The 24,501-nt window shown below is 36.8% G+C and overlaps 1 protein-coding gene and 1 long non-coding RNA gene across 2 annotated transcripts; one reads left to right on the forward strand and one right to left on the reverse strand.

Annotated features, from left to right (window-relative positions):
• Window positions 1–13,614: 13,614 nt before the first annotated feature.
• On the reverse strand, window positions 13,615–17,003 carry noc (zinc finger protein no ocelli). The gene is made up of 2 exons (XM_033349138.2): window positions 16,429–17,003; window positions 13,615–16,031 (listed from the first exon to the last, which is right to left on the reverse strand). Exons 1-2 carry the CDS (start codon window positions 16,513–16,515, stop codon window positions 14,664–14,666), a joined length of 1,455 nt encoding a protein of 484 aa, XP_033205029.1. The 5' UTR covers window positions 16,516–17,003; the 3' UTR covers window positions 13,615–14,663.
• Window positions 17,004–22,242: 5,239 nt separating this feature from the next.
• Window positions 22,243–23,222, forward strand: LOC143302511 (uncharacterized). Its single transcript, XR_013058099.1, has 3 exons — window positions 22,243–22,269; window positions 22,654–22,742; window positions 22,849–23,222. It is a non-coding gene; the product is annotated as an uncharacterized LOC143302511 (long non-coding RNA).
• Window positions 23,223–24,501: the final 1,279 nt, after the last annotated feature.

Genomic DNA, 24,501 nt, shown 5'->3' on the forward strand with positions numbered 1-24,501 from the left:
CAACAGAACGAATCACGTTGGTCTGGCTAGCAGGCTCAGTTGACGTTACTCCAGACAGGATAGTTCCTGTCAAGCTACATGGAGACAAACGAGCGACCGGCAATCAACCGCTGTTAGCCCTGTCCGACCTTTCGCCAACCGCCATCTGACCGGTCCTTTTTGCCCCTAGAACCGTTTCATCATAATTTATTGTGATACTGTCACGTTAATAACTCAATTTATTTCGCTGGAAACCCTATTATTTTTATGGTTAGCCTCGGCTTGTCGTCGCGAGCCACGCCACGCTGCAGCTGGTCACGTATTTTATCCGGTCTCGCGTGACTCCCCGTCTACCTCCGCTGCGCTGTGCCGATCGCCAGCTCGCAATACATCCTACGTAGATTCTTATACTTCTTGCAACTTTCCGTACATCGTTCCAACCATTCTCAAGCAGACGGCATCTCTTTCACTACCAACGGCACTTGCGTAGTTTTCGTTTAGATTCCATTTACTTGAAGCTTCGAAAGAAACACGAATAACAAACGATACAAGTTTTATCAAAGAAATTTTTTTTAGTACACATTTATATAGTTAACATCATTGGAGGAATGGAACGGTTGCCCGATGCTTACATGATAAAATGGCGAAGTATTAAATTATTTGCTAGATGGACGTTACAATACCGAACACGTACGGTGTAAATCTTCGTTGAAATCACATAAAGGAAAAACGGAAAATTATAGTTGCAAGCTGTTGAAGATCCGTAAAGTGTGCTCGTTAATTTTAAACTTTAATAGGTACTTCTCCGTTCCTACTGGCTAATCACTTCATAAACATAGTGTGCCAGATACAACACAGATACAATGTCCGCATTAATCGTAAGAATTGCTGGTTTACGAGCGGCGCACAGCACGATGTGTCTTTCCTTTCGTTTCGTTCCGTTTCGTTCCGTTTCGTTCCTACCGCGTATGCATTACATCACGTGGCTAATTAAGCCCTCATTATTCTCCGTGAATTATGGCAGTAATTCACCGACTTTCTCTCACTACGGTACACGGACACGCAAACAACGATGCCTCGCGAGGATCCACCCGTTGAATTTCAAATGAACGTCCATTTCAGGCGATTATAAAGAACCACTTTTTTCCCTTTACACGGCGATACTTCGCCAACGATATAAAATACCACGCAGTGTGTAACTGCTAATTTATTCGATTTCGGAATATGCCGGTTACCCGACAACGTAACAACTTGCTGACAACCACAAATGAATCATGAATTACGTCATTAAGGCCTAGAAATTCGGTTTATTTCGTTATCATCGATTATGTTAATCGGCTCTAGGAAAATGCAAAAAGTAGGATTGTTAACAAAATGCCAACATCGATACATTTTCAAATTGGCGTTCAGAGATCGAACATCACGATCCTGTAATTCCTACAGATACATATAATTAACCCGTGCCGTCGATAACGAAGAGTTACGAGGTATTTTGAGTCGAATAATAATCTTCATCGAGAATTTCTGCGTTAATAGCATTATAAATTTTAACGACAGATTTTATCTGATATAACACCGAATGAATCATTACATTAAGAAACACAATCGTAAAACCTAAGATTTTATGCTTCTGCAAATAAAAAACGAACGATACCAAAAAACGAGTATTTAAATGTAAGCCGTTTCGTTCTGAATTTTAATCGAATCTGTCTACACCGTTTCCATTTTCAATATTTAGATACGCTAATTTAAAGAAACAAAATTGAATACCTATCTCGATCAGAAAAGTGTAATACATATAATTATGCTGGGCGAAGTATGTTGTACATAATTATCGCTTTCAGCGACGCCTTTTACACGTATTTCCTATAGGGCAAAATATCTGCAGATATCCTAAGCAATCGATATTGAACTGTTACCTTGGAATGTTCATTTTTCGCATAAATAATATTCAGGAGTATTGAAAATTAATAATTTGTTCGTTAACAGGTTATCTAATAATTTCCTCTTTAAATGCGGTTGTTTTTCAATATCGTATCTTGAGTTTAAACGATTGCTGCAACTGGGAGAGGAATTGGGAAGCAATTAAGTAAGATTTTATAAAATCAAAGTCATCTATATATTATCATGATTTATATATCATAAAGGACGAAATAAAAGATTATTTAAATGTTAAAAAATTGTGTAGATATGTTTGATCCTATTGAAAATATAGCTTTTTATATTAATGGTTTTATACAATGGATAAAATGACTGGCGTACGTATGTTAAAACTTTTTTTGTGACAAAAGAAAAAATAACGGTACACACATATAAGCAAAATTTGATAAAATAAAGAATCTTTAAGAAACATTATTCGCCGAATGATGCACATGGTACTATTACCTTAAATATCAATATTATTATTTGTAGTGAAAAATACATAAAAGAAATGTTCAGTGATTTCAAAAGGGGCGTATTACAAATATAATATTTTATTTTATAAGCTATTTAAAAAATGTATATTTACAAAGCAAATTCTTATAAATGACAGAGAGAAAAATGACAAGACATTTCGATAAAAGTGATATGTCTATTGTACATTTTCGGTAATTGTCATTTCACATATATGTAGAAAATATGTATATAATTTCGTATTGATAGCTTTTGACGATTTCAAAAACAAAAAGGAGTAAAACAATACATAATGGGAGTACGAAACATACTTTTATAAGTCGTATTTAAGCAAGTAGTGTATATCATGTTCATAGTTCGACGGATCTGCTTCCTCCTTACTTGGAATTCGTTCAAGCCGGCAATTGAATCGTCCTACTCGGAATCACTTAAAACCACTCACACAACACTGCGGTTGACTTGCACTGACTGTAACTTGTGTAATTCTATTTGGAGCTAATGAAATAAGTGTCACAGGGGCTCGACAGCGATACGAACATGATTATGAGGACAGAAATGTCGAGACGAACAACAGAGAATGGATAATCGGCACTTCGATTAAAATGTGACCATTTCACTACAGAAAAGTTTCCTGTCGTTCTACATACGATGCTCCAAATAATCAAAATATCGTCTTGTTTTCGTTTTATTCGTTTTATTCAAATGAAAATTATCCGATATTACAAATCTGTAAAATACAAAAGTTGAAAAGAAGACATTCAGTTTCTCAATTAAACAAGAGTAGTTAGGATATATATTTATTAAATCGTATTCCTCTTCTGCTCGGTGTCGAAGAATTGAAGTTATACAATATTAATATTATTAAAAATCTATACTACAATATTCGAAAAAGTTTATTATCATATATGAAAAATATATTTATGTTAGGAAATTATTTCGCGTGAAATGTCATTGTTGCTTGATTCCTAAGATCATTTTGCGATTTTGCAAACGATTTATTTTGTGTTACTCGACAATTACAATTTTCATAAACGATTTTCACCTTCCTTAAAAATCCTTTAATAACCATTTTAATACAGATGGCCGGATTTATTCCAAGATTGTTCATAACTTTTGTTATAAAAAAAAATATAGTGTCTATCTATTTAAAAGATCGAAAGCGACGTAGAAATTTCGAAATTTTGGCAGGTGATTAAAAATATTAAATAGTATCTGTATGGCTTTCCTCGAACCATGTATGATATTTATCTGAAACAATTTTCGCTAAAGTTTTTATCTGCGGAGCGATCAAAATATATACGTATGTATATAGCTGCAATTACACGCGCTTCATTCTGTAACGTAATATAAGGCATCGTTTCAACAAGGTGAATGTTTAAAAAGTCGCAGAGACGGTTTAATCAAAGACTTGTCTGGAAGGCGTACAAATTGAGCTCGATAATTGATTCGATAATTCCAGCAGCAATAAACTTTCTTATTTCAATAAAAGTCTCTTGGTGTAGATTTTAATTTCTATTTGCAATATCGACCCAAGAGGTTACGCGGTGCTTGTTGTCTAGAGAGCACAAGCCCGGCAAAGACATTGCGGTTCATTAAGACGAGGTTGCGGCTGATCCTTCCTGATTCCTTGTATTTAGATTGTAAAACGACGCGATAAGGAGCGCGAAGGCGCCTTCCATCCGAAGGTATATCTACCCTCGACTGGGCCGGATATATACGGGCTCGCAGGATAACGCGAGGCAAGAGATAGCTCGGGTTTAACCCCTCGCCAAGCACCGCTATACCTCCTCTTACTTAGGAACTCCTTGGCTCCTTATCACCAGCCCCGGCTATAACCAACCGAAGTTTCCTCATCAATGTCCCATCCAACCTGGCGTCTGCGACTTCCTGCCTCTTCTCGAGTGCCTCGTTATACGGCTTTTGTCACTAACATTTTACTTGGAAATTACGATACCGTGCTTTAAGCGAAACAAAGACGCTTGACTCATAGTAATTCCGATCTGCGGAATAGTGTAATTAATGGATATCGTGTATCATGTTTCGATGAAATCAAACCAAGTATGGCAAATGAATTGTGATGTAAAGCATAGAAATCCATCATCCTTTGTTTCGTGGGTCAATCTCTCGAAACAGAGCAATTAGTTTATTAAAATATCTAACGATGCGTACAAAATGTCGCAACTTTTCAATAACTAAATATATGTACTTGTATTCAGCGATTGCGATACGAACGTTTTCCTCGTGTATTCGTTTATAGAAACAACTGAAACAATTCGAGTAGCGGCGAAATAAAATTCGTACTTGATTGTGATAATTTTCTGAAAATCATCGAAATAAAATGTTCTATCAAATATCGTTTTCTTCTCTCGACACCATGTTACCACGAAATCGGTAACAGTCGTTGAGAAATGTCGACTGAACGCCGCGCTTTGTGGACGGGAGTAGCAAAAGAAAAAAGCATAAATGCCGTATATAATAACTACATGGCTCGCTCACAGATAAATGCAAGTATGACATATATATGTATAATGAAATGTGAGTATCGTCTCTTGTCAGTCCGCTCCGTTACACCAATCACAATTACTCGGTCGGCTCCTTTGTAGTCGACTAGATTGAGAGATAACTTGCTCCTTCATGCTCGATCCAATAATTTAACGTAATTACAAGCGTAGCATGCTGGTAGATAGGCTGCAGACGCGGCTCAGGCAAACACATTTGAAACTGCGTTCCATGCCACGACTCACGACATCGTAACGTGAAATGTCTTTTAACAGAGGATCAGTGATTGGCTCTGAAATTAATTTGATTTCGAGAGGTAGGATCGCTTTCACAAACGAAGGAAAATGTAATAAAAATATTTTTCATGGCACGCCATTCCGCTTGAATTTCAGGCGAATTAATTTAATGCGTCCGTTTAATTGGATCTGCATCGTCGATACGCTTGAACGCACGATTATTTCATTGTCACTTTAAACCAAGGTGAAAGTGCACGTTAATTTCATGTCATAATGGTGCATTGAAGTGTTAATAATCGCTGTAATTAACAAGTTTGAACTGAGAGACGATCATTTCTATAAACGTAACTGACGCAACCTTATTTTGTTTACTATACGCATCAAATGTATTCTATTTTTCACAGTCTCTCTTTATTTTTCAGTACATATCTCGAATACACTATAAATTGTATATCCATAAATTTTAGCGATTTAAACGATTTCTGTATTGCATACAACTGTTTCAAAACACACATCTACACGAGAGTAATAAGACTATCTTTACATAGTCTTCTACGTATTGCCTGAATTTTTTAGCATCGCACATTATTTTTCAAATTCCTAACCGTTCCTTTCAATACATATTATACATACTTGAAAAAAAGTAAAAAATTTTAAAGAAACTTTTTTTAAATTCTTTGTGCTATAGGTATACCTACAGCCAGCCCTTAAATAACACTTTTCGTTTGCTAGTGAATACTGATCGATATCGCAATAAACTACTGAAAAAAGTAATACACACCTTTGTAAAAAATACATGTGTAACAGGAACATACTCGATACTTTGAATGTACTACACGTTCTTTCGTTGGATAGAAATGTCGTAAAAAATGTTTCATTTTGATCCGTTTATTAATATAGAAAATAGTCGCTTTCATGCCGGAGGTATGTTGTAACACGAAGTTGATGCTATGTCACAAGCAGTCGAGTCAGTCAAAGATAAAAAAATCTGTACTTTATTGAAACGCTATAAGCACGCGAATTGTACACACGACACACGGACGCAATGCGGCACAATGTGACGCGGCATTGAGCGATGAAATAAAATGAAAATCCAAAAGCATCGATCAATTATCATTATACATTATATTCCTACAGGTTTTAAATAAGCGAGAAAGAGGCGCGAACGAAACCGAAGTTCATGGCAGAAGAAGCCACGTGAAAAAAAGGTTAATGCTATCCCATTAAGAAGACTACGATATACGACTTGTGCAACATTATCAGCCATTCCAGCGGAACGATAGTTGCCTCTTCCCTAGCCACTGCCGGTAGACTCAGCTGATCGCTATGCCGCTGTCGTTTTATGTAAATTCTCGACATCAGCTCTGACCCTACAATTAGTTATTCGCGTGTACACATAAACTTTTGTAAAGATTTCCTGGTGTCTTTCTCCTGGAATTTTCAACGATCGCACATCGACGACGCCGCGTGCTTCTGACTCGCGACGCTTTGGGTATATAAAAATATTTCTATCCGATTGTATATTTTTCGCAACATATCATAGCAAAGGAACTGTTCGATGGGAGTCACTCAAGAGCCTTCGTGCTTTGACTCTTGGTGATCGGTAATGAAGATGAACAATCTATCAAATGCAATCATTAAATAAAATAAATGATACTGTTGTAACGAAATATGTATATTTCAAGGTGTTGACGACCGACTGGGACACATTTGGTACTGACGTAGTAACTTACGAAATACGAGGAATGGCCTAATGCTGTAGGGAGATGTAGCAAAAGCTCGGCGATGGATTGTGCACTTCGTATGGAAAATCGAAGGGAAACATGGGAGATCGGTATTTCAGACGAAGCAGCTCGGAGGTCATCCTTTACGCCGTTTCCAACGAGCTGTCCAACGATCGAGGAGATGAACGCGCATAGTCAATACTAAGTCAACGTCCAGAGACGTGTGGACGTACGTCGTTCAAGAAGAGAGAGGAAGATAGAGGGGATAACGAGAAGGAAGAAAAGAAAGAGAGCGAGGGAAACGGTGGAAGTGAGTGAGAAAGGGAGAAAGAGGGAGAGGGAGAGGGAGAAGGAGAGAGAGAGAGGGAGAGAGAGAGAGCAAGATAGAGATGGAAGTGAGGTCGAATAACAGGGTACGCTCCGATCAACATTAATCACTATCCGAAGCGAGTAGATAGCCGTCGAATGCTCGCTTTCTAAAGCAAGGTGAAGGGGTGGCTGATAGATGGAGGTGATGAATGGCTCCGTGACGGGGAGCGATCCATCATCTCGGGGCCGACATCACGGGAGCTGCCTACCGCGAGAGCTAGCAGGAGAGATTTCGCGCGAGAGGTCACCTCGGCTAATTCATCATCCGGTCCGTCGCGTTTGCTCTCTCCCTCTGCTCTCCTTTTACCCCTAACCATCTCGTTTCCTCGTGTCCGCTTGGCACACACTTCAACCCTCTCCTCGGTTCTTCGTCCACTTTTCTCAATCCCTTCCTTTCTCTTTCCTCTAAACTCCCTTTGTTTTCAACGTTGCTTGCCTCTGCGACTTTTCACCTCTGCGCGCGTCTGATTTCGCTATTTGCCCTATGATAGCAGCGAAAAAGCTAGGCATATGTCTTTTCTTTTACTCGACTGCTTCGAGGAAATGTCAGCCACTTAAGTATCTGAGTCTGAATCAATCTGTTCAACTCTTCGCTGAGACAGCAATCGGGCGATGTGATCAATGAAACGGCCAGATCGGTATCTGTACTTTTAGTTAATCTCCGCCGATTGATCCTTGTAAAACTTCTCATCAAGCAAATCTTATTGGATCGTAAACCATCGTTCGACTCTTAACATATTTTCGAGATTACGTCGATTCTGCTGGGTTCTATTGTAATTCCAAGAACTCTGATTCTTACCAGTTTTATGCGATGAAATTCTGCTAACCTCAGCTGTTTCATCATCGATGAGTAAAAATTTCGTCGAGAAACGTTCCAAACTTCTAAAGTAAAATCAGTTCTTGGCCTTGCATCTACGTCATCAACAAATATAATACGATAATAATCTTCAATGTTCTGGTAAGTCGATCATTACAATGATATACCAGACCAAATGTAATTATGATTTTTAATCGAGATTTTCTTGAAGACGCTTGAGAAGGTACAATCTTACGTGTAAAATGCGATGATAGCAGTAATAAGTAACATAAAAGTCTTGAGATATTGATCGTTGAAGAAATATAAAGGACCTTTTGGCTTCATTTCAAACAGTTTTTTGAAAAGTAGTTCCAAATCCTATTTTGACATTTCCTACGTAAAAGATTAGACGTAATTAAATATCGTAATTAAATATGTACAGATGACTTGAATATTTCAGTTATAATTTGCAAAATTGCGGATGCATTGCTGTACAAGCTATCCAGCGTATATTGTACTTATTGCAAGGTTTCGAGCAAGAAAAGTCTATTTACCATTTTATCATATCTTAAAAATATCGATTCTAATGTATATTTGAAAAATAAACTGAAAGATATTTCCAAGTGCCTTTTGGAGCAATACTTCTTCGTCAATGAGACGGACGTCGTCTTCTTGACTCTACATGATCGATGAAAATAATGTAGTATCCGTCTAACCTTTGCTTTGAAGTGGATGCTACATCAAGATGCTATGATAATCTTTTTTGCAATAACTTTTGCGATAAGCAAAATTAATTACAAAGATATAAAACTTCTTATAACGAAGACTACATCTATACATGTTGTCCGGAACAACAAACTAAAATATATTTTCACGTAAACGAAATCTCTAGTCATTTTCTTTGAGCAAAAATGTTAATTGTTTTGCGATTTAGTGCAATTACATCTATCGTAATCAACGTCTACAACGCGACATATTTTTGTTAATTTCTACATTATTTGTCGACGACTTCTATAAACAGACAGCAAAGATGCTTTGCTACTTTTCAACATTCCATCGATGTTGAAGAGTTAAATCGAAAAAGAGGTCACCTTGGTGATATATTTATGGTTTTTCGAGTTTCGATTGCGTTTTAATCGTGCGTTACTCTTTATGCCGACGTTTCATGAACATTACAGTTCGCTTCGTCAGGACAGGTCTGAAACTTCATTCCTTTTATTAATATGTACGCTTAAAGATTATATCTTCGCGCACTCTGTTTATTAAGAAATACACGTAGTTTCTTCTATGACAAGCAAAAATTAATTCGCTACACGACGATCGAAGAAATTCTTTGAAAAGGGGCAGCCGCAGGTAGGTCGCATCATCGAAATTAAATACGCTCATACGCAAACAGTGGCTGGCACTCATGCTGGGTGTAAATGGAAGTAACAAGGAGGCATAATGCATCACCGTCCTGCTGTTGCTTCTTCCGTGCAGCGCCCCCGGCACGATGACGCTGCGGGAGACGACGCGACGCGACGCCGCAGAAACAAAATCGACGAGGTACATACCTGTGCTATACGTAATGCTGCATTATATCTAACGATAACAGTGTTAGTTTTACTTTAATGTCCACAGATATCGCGATCGATGTTCACACAATAACGTTACTTTCGTCCATTTATTCCAATCGCATCTGTTCCAATAAGTTATAGCTACGATTATGCGTTATTACTAGAAAATCAACTTATATAAGATTAATCGCAAGAATTGCTGCGGTTTTTATGTGATTATGAATTTTAAGAGAAATCGAAAATTTATTTATTTGCAAAATGTATCGTTACTGTTATCAGGTGCCCGATCAACGATAAGTCATTGTGTCGTCACGTAATCAAAAGTTGAGATTTATTATAGCTTGTCAAAAATCCTCTGTCGGAAAAGAAGTAAATTCGATAGGAAAGCAATAATCCGGTGTCTTGATCGCGTTATCCGAAAATTCAATTTTATATGACAGAAGTGCGAACATCGTAAAACCTTCAGCGACGTTTGACCTATCGATTTCGTCTTCCACAATTTCTGCCGAGGGGGATCGGCTGTAGCTTATAGATGAATTATAGTTGCTCTTTGCTGTCGCGCATTCAACGGTGATGTATGACTCGGCGGGAGATGGTAGGTAGAAAACATCCACGATGTACGGCCTGTTAATAACAGCAAGAATGAACGAACGGCTGCACAACGCGGTACACAGATGCCGCTGGCGGCTAGACCCCCTTTGTGTTTTATTACAAACGATACGTCAGCCACGATGTATGGGCTGCTTTTATCTGCGGCCTGTTATTGATGTGCTAAATTGTCTGCTGTGACTCGTAAGACTGGGCAGGATGGCTGATAGACGTCATTCGAGGATATGTTCTCAACGACAAAAAGATTCAGCCGATGACACCAGGGACTTTTATTCTTTAACCAAAATTACAGTAAATTTCTGGTAACGTAAAGTCTATATATGTACGTAACATACTATGTAAGTTGTTGGATATCGAAGAACTTAGTTCCCGTGTTCAAAGCTATTCCCCCAATACTCTGTAATTAAAATTCAAAGTTTTTTTTTGCAGCCAGTCGAGTAGGAGGTTGATAATGGTTCGAGCAAAAGAGAAACTCACGTTCTAGAAATAACGGGTAATAAATCGTTTGTCACCTTTATTTGTGTCTCGTTGTACATGTTCCCGTTTTTCCCAATTATCAAGATAAATCTGGATAGAATAACAAAAAGACACCAAGCAAAAGAGAATACGCATTAGGTATAATGTACACGCTATACATATCTTACAAAATAATGATAAATTGCTATCTGTAGCGCAACGTTTAACTTTTAAGAAACTAACTGAAATAGATTTATAATCTGGTTGTGCAAAAGGGAAAAATATAATTATTACTGCAACGACTTATCGAATCATTCAAAGGAAATATACATCAAAGCTACAAAATTATTTAGCCTGGGTAATAAAAAACAACACGTCATGCACTACCCTATTACTTTCATTGACGATGCAATTTTACACGGCAACGCCAAACAAAGAAGATTTCAAGATTAAATAAATGCAAACAAACACGAATTATTATTACTCGTTTCATTTCATAATAAACTATATATTATCTTGAAATAGACAATAGATAAATAATTTAAAATAACCTCTATATCGTGTATATATGTATTTTGTCAAAATGTTCAACAAAGAAAAAAAAATGAAACATAATTAATTTTATACCGATACTGAAAGATATTACCAAATTACTAAAATTATTTTTAAACTTTTTCATAAGAAACCGCATAGGTTATTCTTAAATATGGTGATTTATTACAGGCTCATAAGTTACTATTCCATTTAAAAGTTATATAACTTTTAAATAAATAATAAATAAAAATATACAATTAAAAAAGTTATACAACTTTCAAATGGAAAAGTGATTTATGGACCACCCTGTAGATATAATAAATCTATCTGCTGTAAAGCAGTAACGAAATATTATATATAGCCTGGCATAAAATATGGCGATTTACCGTTATATGAAATAAGTAAGCAAACTAACTAAAGTACTAGCTATGTATTTTTAACGAATTATTACATAGAGCCTAGCGTGCAGTGCAGGTACTAATTATTTAGTAATTAAAGGATAAATAAATTCAGTGAAATATGAATTACTTCTATCACACAAATTGTCTATTGTTTGGCTTCAAGAAACAAGGGAGGGAGGATAATAGACATGTTATCAAATAACGTAGTTAATTTGTAAGAAGCAATATAGCCAGAACGTATCATTGTATAAGAAAACAATCAGAGATGTACATACTCGACAAGTCTTATCGTGAAATAAATTTAATTTTTTTCCAATGTTAGCACAAACACTAAAATAACGTGTCAATACTAAAATAATAAGTTCAAAAAGCAATATAACGAACAGTTATTGCTAAATTTAAATACATAAATGTTGTTAAAATATATTATAGGATCAATCAACAAAATTGCAGAACAATATCTTTTTATACGTTCTTCAAATAGAAGGGGTAAGTTCGCTATTAGGATGATTCAAAATAAATTCTCAAACAAAAAAAGGGAAAAAGACAACAACAAAGAAAAGCATAGAAAAAATAAACCCTTTTAAAATATAGATAAGAAGTTAGGAGTATTTGAGTGCGCAGATATGGGATTTTCGTAAGTTTTTGTCCCATGTCTGAAGTTTAAATTTGAGACTAACGACCCAGAAAATATCAAATTGTAATTTTACTTCAAGAAAAACAACCTTATTACAGATAATAAAGAAATAAAATATGTGTAACAAAATATATGATTATTTTATATTTGTTTGTTATTTCATTTATTTGTTAATTCATTCTTTTGAAAATTTAAGCTAGTTTAACTGAAATGCTGCTTGTTACATCATAAACAAGAATAGTCCTATTATTCCACAATTAAGCTTCTATTTATTGCTATTGCACAGTCATAATTGAAAATCCGATATATATTTTATTTACATGCAATATATTTATACATTTTCGACAGTTACATAGCCGCTTTTATATTAATTTTCCAAGAAGTGCATATTTCTTAGCAGATTCAATCACAAGGGGTAAATTACGTGAATCGATCCATGTTCGTATAAATACTCTACTTAGAATGGACGAGCCACTAATTGAGACCCAACGATGCACATAATGATACCGAAATAACATGAATTCCAATCCATGAAACGGGTCGAGAACGCGAAATACGAGGAAACTATTCATCCCGACGTTTAAAATCACCAAATATTTCACTTTGCTGAGCCAGCTGAGCCTGCCACCGCCTGTCGTGGCACCCTGGCGATAGAAACGACGTTCGCAGAGGGTAAAGCAAGTCTCTCCCTCTGCATGGGTCTAAAAACCTTCAACCACCCACTCCACCACCCCCTCTCCGCATTTTCCTCCCTACTTCCACACCCTGCCCCTTTTCCTCCTTCCGACACTACGCTGCAGATTTATGCGCCCCGCCTTGCAGCGCTGATATCCGAGAACTCGCGACCTGCTCCGTCCGTAATGAAAGAAATAAATTTACTCTCCTGGGTACCCCGGGGATTGAGACTCACCGTTCGTGCGCGCACATGAACAACGAGCACCCTGGTGGTGCGCATCAGAAGCGTAGATACGGCGGCTCCTCTGCCTCTTCTTTGTCGTCTTCTACTTTTCCTACTATTTCTCTTCAGTTTTTAATTTTGTACTCGCATTAATACTTTTGATATATTCAATTGGTACGATTACAAAACTATTCCAACATATGCTCATTTTAAATGACCTAAACTTTTGACGTTAAGTCACAGGGGACTATATTATTAAAGCATAATATCTTTAATTTGTGGTCTACCAGAGCTAGTAACTTAACAGAAAAATATGTAGATCAATAGTAATAAAAAAGATTCAGTACTGCAAAGTATGTCACATGAGATACGAAAATATTTTTTCTAACAAAATGATAATAAAAATTATTTTATTATACAAACGTAAAAAATAATAAATAGTAATTTCTATTAAAATAAGTTTTATTCGAATGAAAAAGAATTAAATACGCAACGAGTATGGAGAATGTATTAATAAGAAGACAAATTTAATGATTTCACAAACATTGTTTTTATTAAAGCGGTATGGAAACTCAACGATATTTACAAGAGATATTTACAGTGCAAATAATGTCTATCATACATTATGTTCGTTCAATCAGAGTACTTTACATAACGAAGAATAAAAATCCAATGTATTTCTGAATAAATGTAAAGTATTGTTAATTATTCCGTTTATAATAACTGCATTCGGAAATTCAGAGGAAATAATAAGCACATTTCTTTCTCAGTTTCATCACTTTTACAATGTGTCACTTATACAAACGATACGAATAAGTTAGACGATACACTTCATTATAGATATAGTTTAGATACCATCATTAATGTTATCACCTATTATTTTTTCGAAAAAATAGCGTAATATCACAGTTACATTGTGGACATTAGAACATGCACGACCGTTTCAAGATTCACGCCATCAGACTATCGTCACTATCATAGAAGAAAGCGATTAGTGGGTATCGCTACATAAGTCTACGATTTTCATCAACACCTAACACTGTTTCCGTACGACTAATTGTATCACTTTAAACTTCAAACACAATTAAGAAACAAGCGAATGTTTCCCATTAAACATGAAAATTAATTAGCACTCGAAAATTTCGCTACGCACGGCGTTTTTGCTACTTATCCATAGGTTTTTGAACTTGGTTACAAAGATCGAAATACTTTACGCAGTAATGTGCCGTATAGAAACATTCCTATCGATTCGAAGATGTCTAAGGTGTCTATCCACAGTGTACATGTTCTTCCCTACATAATGATCAAACGTTAGGAGGTACGTTAATATAGGTTTTCCGCAAAGAATGATTTGATGGTGAAACGTTAAAGTCACAAGATATCTTTATAAACTTTAATTGTATTCTTGAATTTATACACACATGTTGTATATATATATAGGTATCTTTTTAAATAAATTTATATTATACACGTTTAATTATTTACACAACAGATTGTCAAAAGCTCATTTTGACAATTTCCTATTTTACACTATTGTAGACTGTACACTGAAAATGTTTACACCGGAGCACCAGTTTAAGGATGTACTGCAGCACCAATTCGCTGGCCGTAGATCGCGTATGGAGAATAATAAGGTCCTAATGCGTTGAAAGCGCTATAAGGTGATGCGGCGAGCGAGGCTGGAAGAGGTCCCGTCGGTGGCTTTCCGTATGGGTGATATCTGGCGCTCAACGGACTCAGAGAAGGCGTCGGGTAAGACCCGCCGCTCGCACGATGTAAAGCTGCCGACGGCGAGAGCAAAGGATGCGGATGTGGATTGCTGAGTAAAGCGGCTGAAGACGACGCATGATCGCCACCGGTTAAACTTGTGTGGCTACGAAGATGCTGAAGAAGCTCTTCCGATGTAGTAAATCGCTTTCCACAATAAGAATCGCCAGCGATCCAATTACAAACGTATGGTCTACCACCGGTTAATGTGGACGGGTAAGAAAGCGACGGTGGAGCCATAGGACCAAACGATGACAATGCCATTGCCAAACCGTACTTTTGATGATCACATTGTGTACATCCACTCGGACAAGTTCCAGTACTCATCATTAGCTGCGCGCTGTGCATACTATATTGGCAACCAGTACAATAAGGATCCTTACAAACCGGTACTAGGGCCTCCCCACCGGCCGGAGTCTTGACACGAGCGTAACTCAGATAAGGGTTTCCACCTGTCGGAGTACTTGATGGATAACCCAAAAGAGCTGCTGCTGCAGCGTGATGATGTGAAAAGGGAGATGCACCAGCAAACGGTGGTCTAAACGCTGGATTTTCTGCCAATCCAGGTGGGCAACAGAGTGGGTTTCCAGAAAATCCCGGAAGACTAGGCTTATATGCACCCAAGTTCGATTCCTTTGTATGACTGCCAGAAAGAATCTCCATGCCTGATCTAATGATCGGGCTAGTACCATTGTTGTTATTACGTGGCGATCCATCGGTTTTGTCCCGATCCGCCGGTGTCTTCCGATCAGTGGATGGAGTGGTGCTTGCCGTCGCTGTCGCTTGAGTCGCGGGAGAGGCTGACTTTCGGCCGACGGGCGTACGATTTCCCGATGACTTTTTTTCTGTGTGACTGGTATCACTCACACTTACACTCTCTTGACCACTAACACTGTGAACACTTGCTTTCGACGCAGGTCTACTTTCGTCAGTAGATTTTTTCGAAACAACATTAGTTTCGTAAGGCTTAAAAGCCAAGGATTTCCCGTCCGACGGGCTGCTGCGTGTACTACTCCGTTCCAACTTTGCAGCTGGTGGAGATTTTGCGTTTGTACCGGTATTCATGCTCTTCGGCGTTTTATCCAGCGGAGAAATCAAAGGCTTTGTTGGAGAATCAGCACCTATCTGACTGCATGTTTGGGCCAATAAAGCTAAAGGACTCTTCTTCGCATCCAACTGTAAAATAAAGTTGTGCAACTCGTTACAAATCAATATCGATGTTTGATATTGTATAAATACATACTAAAACTGTGAACGTAATATCGTGAAACATTTATTATTTTATGAAATACACAAGAAAAAGTCGAATAAGTGAGTGTACAGCAACCCGTCGGACATCGTGTACCGTCGGTATACGACAAACAAATGAAACATCTGATTTTTGAATATTCAAACGAAGTTCATTCGATTTTCCATAAAAAATAACGTTGTTAATTTTAATTTATATGCAAAATAACAAAAAGAAATAGAACAATGTAAAAACTATAGTACTCCACTTCCTTCACTGCATCCGTAATTAAATAATTTAAAAATTGTTTATCAAAAACAATATTTTTTTGAAGCATATACTAACCGTAGTTGGAAGCGGAGAAAGATAATCCGGTTGTAGATATTGATTGTGTCCAGTAGTCAGCATACCGCCTTCCTCGAGGACAACCATTTGGTTTTACACTTATTAAGCCAATCACTGCACAAAACTACAAGTAAATCTTCACAAATCACGAAACAGGAACAAACTGATGAACGTAAACGTTTTAAATATTCCGGGGCACAGTTTCGGTATATGCGTTAGTTGATCAATCTCTCCGTGATATGAAACGATTAAACGCAAACGATGTACACCAAGTGGAATCCAGGAAAATAGTGGCAGCTCTCGACGGAGCTGTTCGGTGCACGAAGTGGAATGCGACCGCAACGCCGCCTGGCGACACGATCCGCTCTCTTCCCCTCCTTCTTCGGCAAGCCAGGGTGTATAACCTGTCCTCTCTTGTCGTCCCCACCAGTTCTAGTCGAAGGATTATGGTGGGAGAATTGCGGTGGGGTTTGGCCCTGTGTGGGGTGTGGGAAGGCATTCTAATTCAACACGCCACCCATGATGTTGGCCCGACGATGACAGCTCCCATCCCGGCTTTGATATTTCACCGCTTTTACAGCCGTCCATCCCCCCTCTCTCTCTCTTCTCCTCTTCCATCTCCTCACTCTGCACACCCCTTCCAGTTTGCCTACCATAGCTACCTCGACACGGAACCGTCCCTGCCACCACGGCAACCCGATATTTTATACCGTGAAACCTGTCTGTCTCTCCGACCGGCCCCGCTTAATAAGCAGCTTTCAAAATAGAAATGTAATGGGTCGGTGGGGAAGGGAATGTCGGGTGATTGATTGCTCGCTCAGCGACTTACCGACTTGCCACAGCCCACGGGGTAACGAATGACAGCCACTTAAGCGCTGTTTGCCTACAGTTTTGTAAAAGCGTTTTAATTATCGCCCCAACCGCGCCTCGACTTTGTCGCATACTGACTCACCGGATACTAAACGATTCGAGCTACTGATCTCTTCTGACTTCCGTGCTAAGATAACACCGTTAAATAATGTAAAGTAATGGAATGTACACGTTTCGAGGAATCGTCATTCTACCAAAATATAACGAACAAACACAAGCGCTGGCATTACTTTTAAATAAACGTCTTTGAAATTTTCGTTGCGAATTTCCGCTATAAATTATTTTCCAAACACAACAAGATGCGTTTTGATTTCTACTTTAGCTGGCTAACTGTCATAGTTTATCATAATATGTAATCAATAATGTATTAGTTGGAAGAAAAATACCGTTTTCACGACTCATAGAAACTGCTTTCGCAATATGGTCGCTATAGTATTTATGCGAAACCTTTAAAACAAACGTGTGTTCTGTACTGTGTATTAATAAAAGCTACGCATCGTGACTGCTGCACCCGCCAAACGTGGCCATTAAAAAACTTGAATACCAGCTGCGTTGAAACTCAAACGTTCCGCGCGGTTAGGGGATTGTGGCCATTTCACGCGGTATGACTTTAAGTAAGATAAAGCGATCGGTGAAGCAGTTATGTTACAAGGTAATTACAACGAATTATGACAATATCCACACGCTGGCTACGTAGACCGCATAATCGCGGTAAGCAATAATTAGCCCGAGAAACACTTTGTGTAGAAATGTACGCGAATAGTGTCTGAGAAATGTATACAGTTATGTCAGTTGCAGTTTAAATTTAAATTCATAATGTTTTTGGAGTTTCGAAATGGTATAATACATAATAAAATATAATCAATTTTAAACGCAAAGTGTCCTATGTAAAGTTTCAATTTTAGGTCAACTTCCAATAGAAACAAATAAAAAAAAAAAGAATAAAAATATAGAACCATATTTGTTGCTGATTTAGAAATATGTAGATATGTAGATATATAAGAAATTACTTTAAGAATTTTAATAACTTTCTGTACATATTTATCGTGCGTACTCTATTTGTGAAGGGTGAAACGAACAACAATTATAGTATATTAATTATGTCTAATCTCACACACATTATTACAATTTGCTATTGCATAGTTAAGATCGTAACGTATTAAACAAATCTAAGAATAATGATAAATAATAGTGAAAGTCTACTAATAAGAATGATTGCGTCTATATCCGTTGAACTTCCATTTTCAACTAAACAGTGGGATACAAGGTAATATTAAATCTTTCTATCGTGTAATATTTCCCAGAAGAAATAAAGGTCTTTGGGAGTTCTACTTCCATTCTATATCTTTGACTTTCTGTATCCCTCTCATTCCTCCGCTCTCCTTTCTCCTGTTCTGTTTCTCTGAAGTTATGGCGCCGTTAATACCCCAATGGCAAGTCTTTGACGTTTTGACGCTGACGGATGAGTTTACGGCTAATATAGTTCTCTTTCATCTCCGCCGCTCCTTCAGTCCACGTTTCGGAGATTTCAAAACGTCAGCTACCAGACGGATAAAGATTCAGCTTTGATGTGTTACTGACAGATGCAGTGACATAAACAATGTTTATTATGTAAAATGCAATGCTAATTGCATCTGATGTGAAATATGCATTATTTCGTTAATCGTAGGAAAATGTATACATGTATGCAAACAATAAATTTAATAAATATAGATATAGATCATGCCAGTTTTATGAAAATGTCCTTCTAATAACGTAACAATAATGCTATTGTAAAGTAATTTAAGTAACAGTAATATAATGCGTACACAAACCCTTTCTAGTTTACAGTAGTTGTAAAATGAGCGAGAGAAAGGAAGGCAATATAAGTAGGTAATGCGATAAATAAAATACATGAAATGATAGATAATATTTATTATGATTAGGCTATAATTTTCCGAGCTATTACAGACTGGCATTAGGATACTGGTTAGTCATACCTGCCTGTAAATAGATTTAAGAAATTGGGAAATTTTGCCCATCGTAAAAGCTTTTATGGGCTGTGTTATAAAAATGTCAAGTGGGAATGAAGGATCATAAACAATAATAAAAATTATATTTTATGAATTTGGAAGAATAGCATGACGTGTCAATCGATATATAAGATGCAATTATATTTATCTTGAAGTTCGATGACAAAAGAAGCTTCTATAAATCATTTTCTAAGGAAAATAGTTTTTAGAATTGTTTATATTTAAATATATCGAAATGGGTAAGACTGGCTACTAGTGAACGTGTATTGGCCTGGAAACGGCAGCTGTCCTCCATTTTTCCGTTTCGAAAGCCAAAGAACGCTTACGAAGTATATAATTTATAATCCATGCGTCAATTCGAATCAGACATTAGACCGCAATAGCTTTTCAAACATCACCGCTATTTTCAACGAGATTCAACAATACTTTAGTAATACTTCAGGATGATCGTTCTTCATGACGTATTGTGACCAAACGAATTCGCTTCGGGGACAATAGATACTAGAACGCTGGATAAAAGTGTAAAAATGCTGACAAGCGGATAATAAAGGAGGCAGTCAGTCACTTTGAGAGATGGCGCGGAACAAAGAGGGTGAAGGAAGAAGGAGAGGGGAGGCTGGGGAAAAGTTGCTCGGTGAGCCGTGAAAGGGAAAAAGATGGATGAACGCAAACGCAGTTGGCGTGCACAGAGGAGAAACAGAATTTGCGGCCGGTAATAAATCATAGCAGTCTTCTTTCTTCTCCCTTCGCCTCATCCCTTACTTCTTATATATCGAACTCGTAGCACGAAATGACAGGGGGGCGCTACGTGATTATGTACGTATCGTTGCTTTCCAATACAATCTATGTTGTAGCAACTTCCGCCAAAATGTGACCTGTTTGTCATACGTTTATCTTCAAATTTACGAGTTCCTATATTAGACACAACAATATATTGTTTATTGAAATAGGGGATAGGAAAATTAAATTCTTTTTTAAACAAACAGTGTCATTTGAAATGTCATGATTCAATGTCAAATATTCGATGAAATCACAATATATGTCGTATGGCTCTGGGAAAAACTGTTATTTGGTGCAATATTATACGGCGCGTGAGTGATAATAACAGTAACGAACGCTCAAGCAACAACAACATAGCTGCGTGCGACTAGCTCGTAATTATTTCTGACATGGCGTTTCATCGGTACGGTGATCAAAAAGGTCACGTCGTCAGGCTTCCGACAATGTGACAGTCAATACATTGACCAGGAAAGAGGAAGAGAAAAAAATATGTGCGGCAATAATAATAACAGGGGCTGGAGGGAGGGATGGAGACGTAGACAGAAATACGAAGCTGGTGCAGCGCAGACAACTCGGCAAGGGCCTCGTTGCCTCATGTTTAAATCAGCGATAACGAGAAGCCTCGGTGACATATGTCACTGTCGCTGTCAGCCGGCTACACAATCAATATAGTCACCCACCCGTCCGTTCGTTCGTTCGTCCGTCTGTCCGTCTGTCCGCCAGCTAGCTTGCTCTCAGCCTGCCCGCCTGCCTGCCTGCCTGCCTGCCTGCCTGCATGCCTGCTTTTCAACCTTCACATGCATAGACCGTATTCCACCCGATAATGTATTCGGTACGTGACTTCGTATTCGACAAATACAAGAGCGTCCTCGGTCCGGCGCGACGATACGGCCGCGACCCGGACCAACCACTATTGCAAACTATCTTCGCCGCTAGCCAAAAGACATTTGCTTTTATGGAAAAACGAATCGTGTAATAGGATGCTTTCCTCCTCTTGAACGACCACTTTCGTTCTTCCTTTCAATTCTATTATGCATTCTGCATTTTGCTATTCATGCTACGGGACATTTCTTCTCATTTCATCACTGCGTCCATCTCACCAATCTATTAGTATTTTTCAAGATTGAATTTTGCAGATTAGTCGAGCTTGGATTTTATTACGGAATCCATTTATTTTAATCGTCTAACAATAGAATGTATTGAGAAGTACAAGAAATCGTAAAATGAATTTATATAATGCGTGGAAAATACTTACCTTGTTTCAAACGTTATTACGTAAATGCCACGTATTTCGTAATATTACAAACATTCTAATGTATGATGATAGATACTATTTATTCTTTTGATTATTTTTCGATAAGATGTTTCTTCGGATTTTTTAAAATAGATAGATGGATAATTTAAGAATAAAATTGTAGAATAACATTATATATCTTAATCTTAAAAATTATAAAATATGAATATGAAATGTAAAATTGCAGTTAAAATTTAATGGGACGGTATCACTGTATAATATCTAGCTTCAAGTAATAAGTGTGATACATAATTATTTTATCGACTTATATAACTTAATTGAGATGGTGGACGAAGTGACAATTCGTCAATCGTCTTTCTACATCGATTACCTTGTACATATATATTTTCGATCAAATAGGTTTATCAGTGTCAATCAATAATAGCGGCTTAACGATTAAATGACTTGTTGAAAGTGTATGTAATGTGTTTGTATGATGAAAAATCGTCGCGAATGTCAATGTGTTAAGAATCATTTATTAATTATAAAATTATAATTGTATATAGACAATGTAAAAAACGGAATATCCAATTTGCTACAAAAAATTATTAATCTTTCGGTTACTGTTCATAATTAATGTAATAACTTCAATCTATACCACGGAAAATCATGGTTCTTTGTTGATTATCTAAACATTTGACGTAGTTACATAGGTAATTATCGAAGCGTTTAATGCTAATTCGATCTACTATAAATCTCTTAATTACTTGAAGCACAAATGTCTGTTTATACGCTTATAAATATGAATGAAGCAAGACGAAACACGAAGATGGAGACATAAATCATATTCAGCATACTGAAAAGCCGGGACGCTTATATAAATCATATTAAATTTGTATAATAATGGTAAAATCAGTATATACATAATTGTAGTAAGTTAGTATGGTAAGTAAATTGCACATAGTATGCGATTTTGTGATGTATCTCACTCGTGCACACAATGATATATTTTATTCGTGATACGTTTATTTTTGTATGAATTTTCATTGTTATAAACACGGTATCAACATGTAATGTATCCATATATTACATATTTGTCATATGGATACATACGAGAAGATATGTCCGTAGCAAAATGTATTATGTACTTATTTGTACCGTATCTTTTGTGATTTCTTATAAAAAAGCGCATTCAATTTATTGATCCAGTCATAGAGCGATGAGATGAAAAATTAAGAAAGGTCTCTGCAAGAATTTTTTTCTTATTTTGCATTTAAGTCTGTAACGTTCTCCGTGTAGTATTTTGAAAAACACGCTTGTTGAATACAGATTGATTTCTGAGACTTTGGAGTGAATTAACTCGAGGTGCCACTGTATCGCACCTGACGAAAAAAAGGTCATTCGAAAGGGAGCTTCAGGTATATCGAATTTATTATAGGCACTATGCGCCGCCATCCTCCGATCTCCACTCCGAACTATACCCTGGGGATCATATTTTATGTTTTAATCTCTCCATTGTTCCAGGTATAACGGAGTTTAGAAAGAAAAATAATGCCTACTCGGAACACACAAAACTGTCGGCCATAAAACACTCGTGTCGGGTCACCCAGCCAATGCGCAATTGCGCAGGCGTGCACGACCTGCATTTTTATGTTGGCGGTAAGGTCCGCGTACAGATTTTCTCCAAAACGTCGGATAAAAACGTGGACAGAGAAAAAATACGCTAAACGTAATACTATTACAATAGCGTCCGGCTACAACATGCAAATCTACAACATGCGGCGTGTCGACATATGTATCTGGATTCTCTGGGCGATTTTTTCTATCTTTCTACGATGTTTCTTTAATTATTCTGTCATATCCGTGTAGAATTTTTAATGTATTATATGTTTAACGATACACGTTTGAAGTAAATTTCGAATAAAAATTGTTATACATATGTATAGACGTATTATATATATACGTGTGTATATCAACGTTCTTAAATCATCGAAGTAAAAGTTTTTCTTTTGCAAATGGCTATAAAAATTTCAAAACTATTTAATTGCAAAATTATAAGATCGTCGGTCGGTAAAGCATGTATAGTGTATATACAATTATATTTTGGATGCCAGAATAAAAGAATTACACACATAACAGAAATATGAACAGAAATATGAAATATATATGTATAAATTTATATTCATATTACAATATCTCTTCTTCATTACCCAATTTGTTGAAATATTAATTAATATTTATAGTTTTTTTTTCTAAAGTAAAACCGGTAGTCATAAATCATAATTCTTCTTTATTACACGATATCCTAGAATAGAATGCAGTACTTATCCTAAATAGGTCTATTACCTTAACAATAAGACGTCAGTTGGTGTTGGTATTCAATAATAGCCTGGTTGTATCCACGCCATTATTCATACTATACAGTTTGAAACCATATATAATGCGATAAGACAGAAAGGAAAAAAGATTCTAAGATTTTATGCATATGTGTTTAAACGAATTTTAAAAACAGAGAACATAAAAATCTATTTTGGCACTTACAATATTTAATTCAATGCAAGGCTTATATTTTTCGATATAAAAGTAATTTTCAAGTACTTGCATTTTTGTTATATCTCTTATCCATATAACAATTATTTTCTATAATCATAGATCGACTATCGTTACTCTATACTAAAGGTTTTAAATTATTCCACAAGAAAGAATCTATATAAATCAATTTTTCTATTTACATACAATCGATTATGGAAAAGTTTATTTACGACTTCGGAGGCTCGTAATGTAAAAGTTTATATCGAAAGGACAAATCTTATTGTGTAGGTTTTTCTTTTTATTGCCTTGTATACAAAGGTAACCTAGATCACGTCTATTAAGCTAGAAGTGGGAAAATAGTTGCCTATTTAACCAGTCGTGCAGTAAAAATTCGCAGATTATCTATAGTAGCACGCAAATGCATTGCGTATTTTTACGAGCTCCTTCATATACCGTAATGACATTGCTTTCGATAAACAAGTCTACGTTAAATCATATCAAGAGACAAGACGAGGAGGGAAAGAATAAGGATGATTATGGCTATGAAGTATACACGATTTAGCAATTTTATTTCCGAAAAGTCGGCATTCAGAGCCCTCTATTTATGTGGTGCGGTGCCTGGTAACATTGCGGTTGTTAATATGT

The sequence above is a fragment of the Bombus vancouverensis genome, chromosome 3, assembly GCF_051014615.1.
Source record: "Bombus vancouverensis nearcticus chromosome 3, iyBomVanc1_principal, whole genome shotgun sequence".
NCBI classification, from domain to species: domain Eukaryota; kingdom Metazoa; phylum Arthropoda; class Insecta; order Hymenoptera; family Apidae; genus Bombus; species Bombus vancouverensis.

Coding starts and splice junctions, on each gene's coding strand:
- noc (XM_033349138.2), bottom strand. CDS start 16,515: ATGGTTGTCCTCGAGGAAGGCGGTATGCTGACTACTGGACACAATCAA. Junction 16,032..16,428: donor TTTCTCCGCTTCCAACTACG/GTTAGTATATGC, acceptor TTTATTTTACAG/TTGGATGCGAAGAAGAGTCC.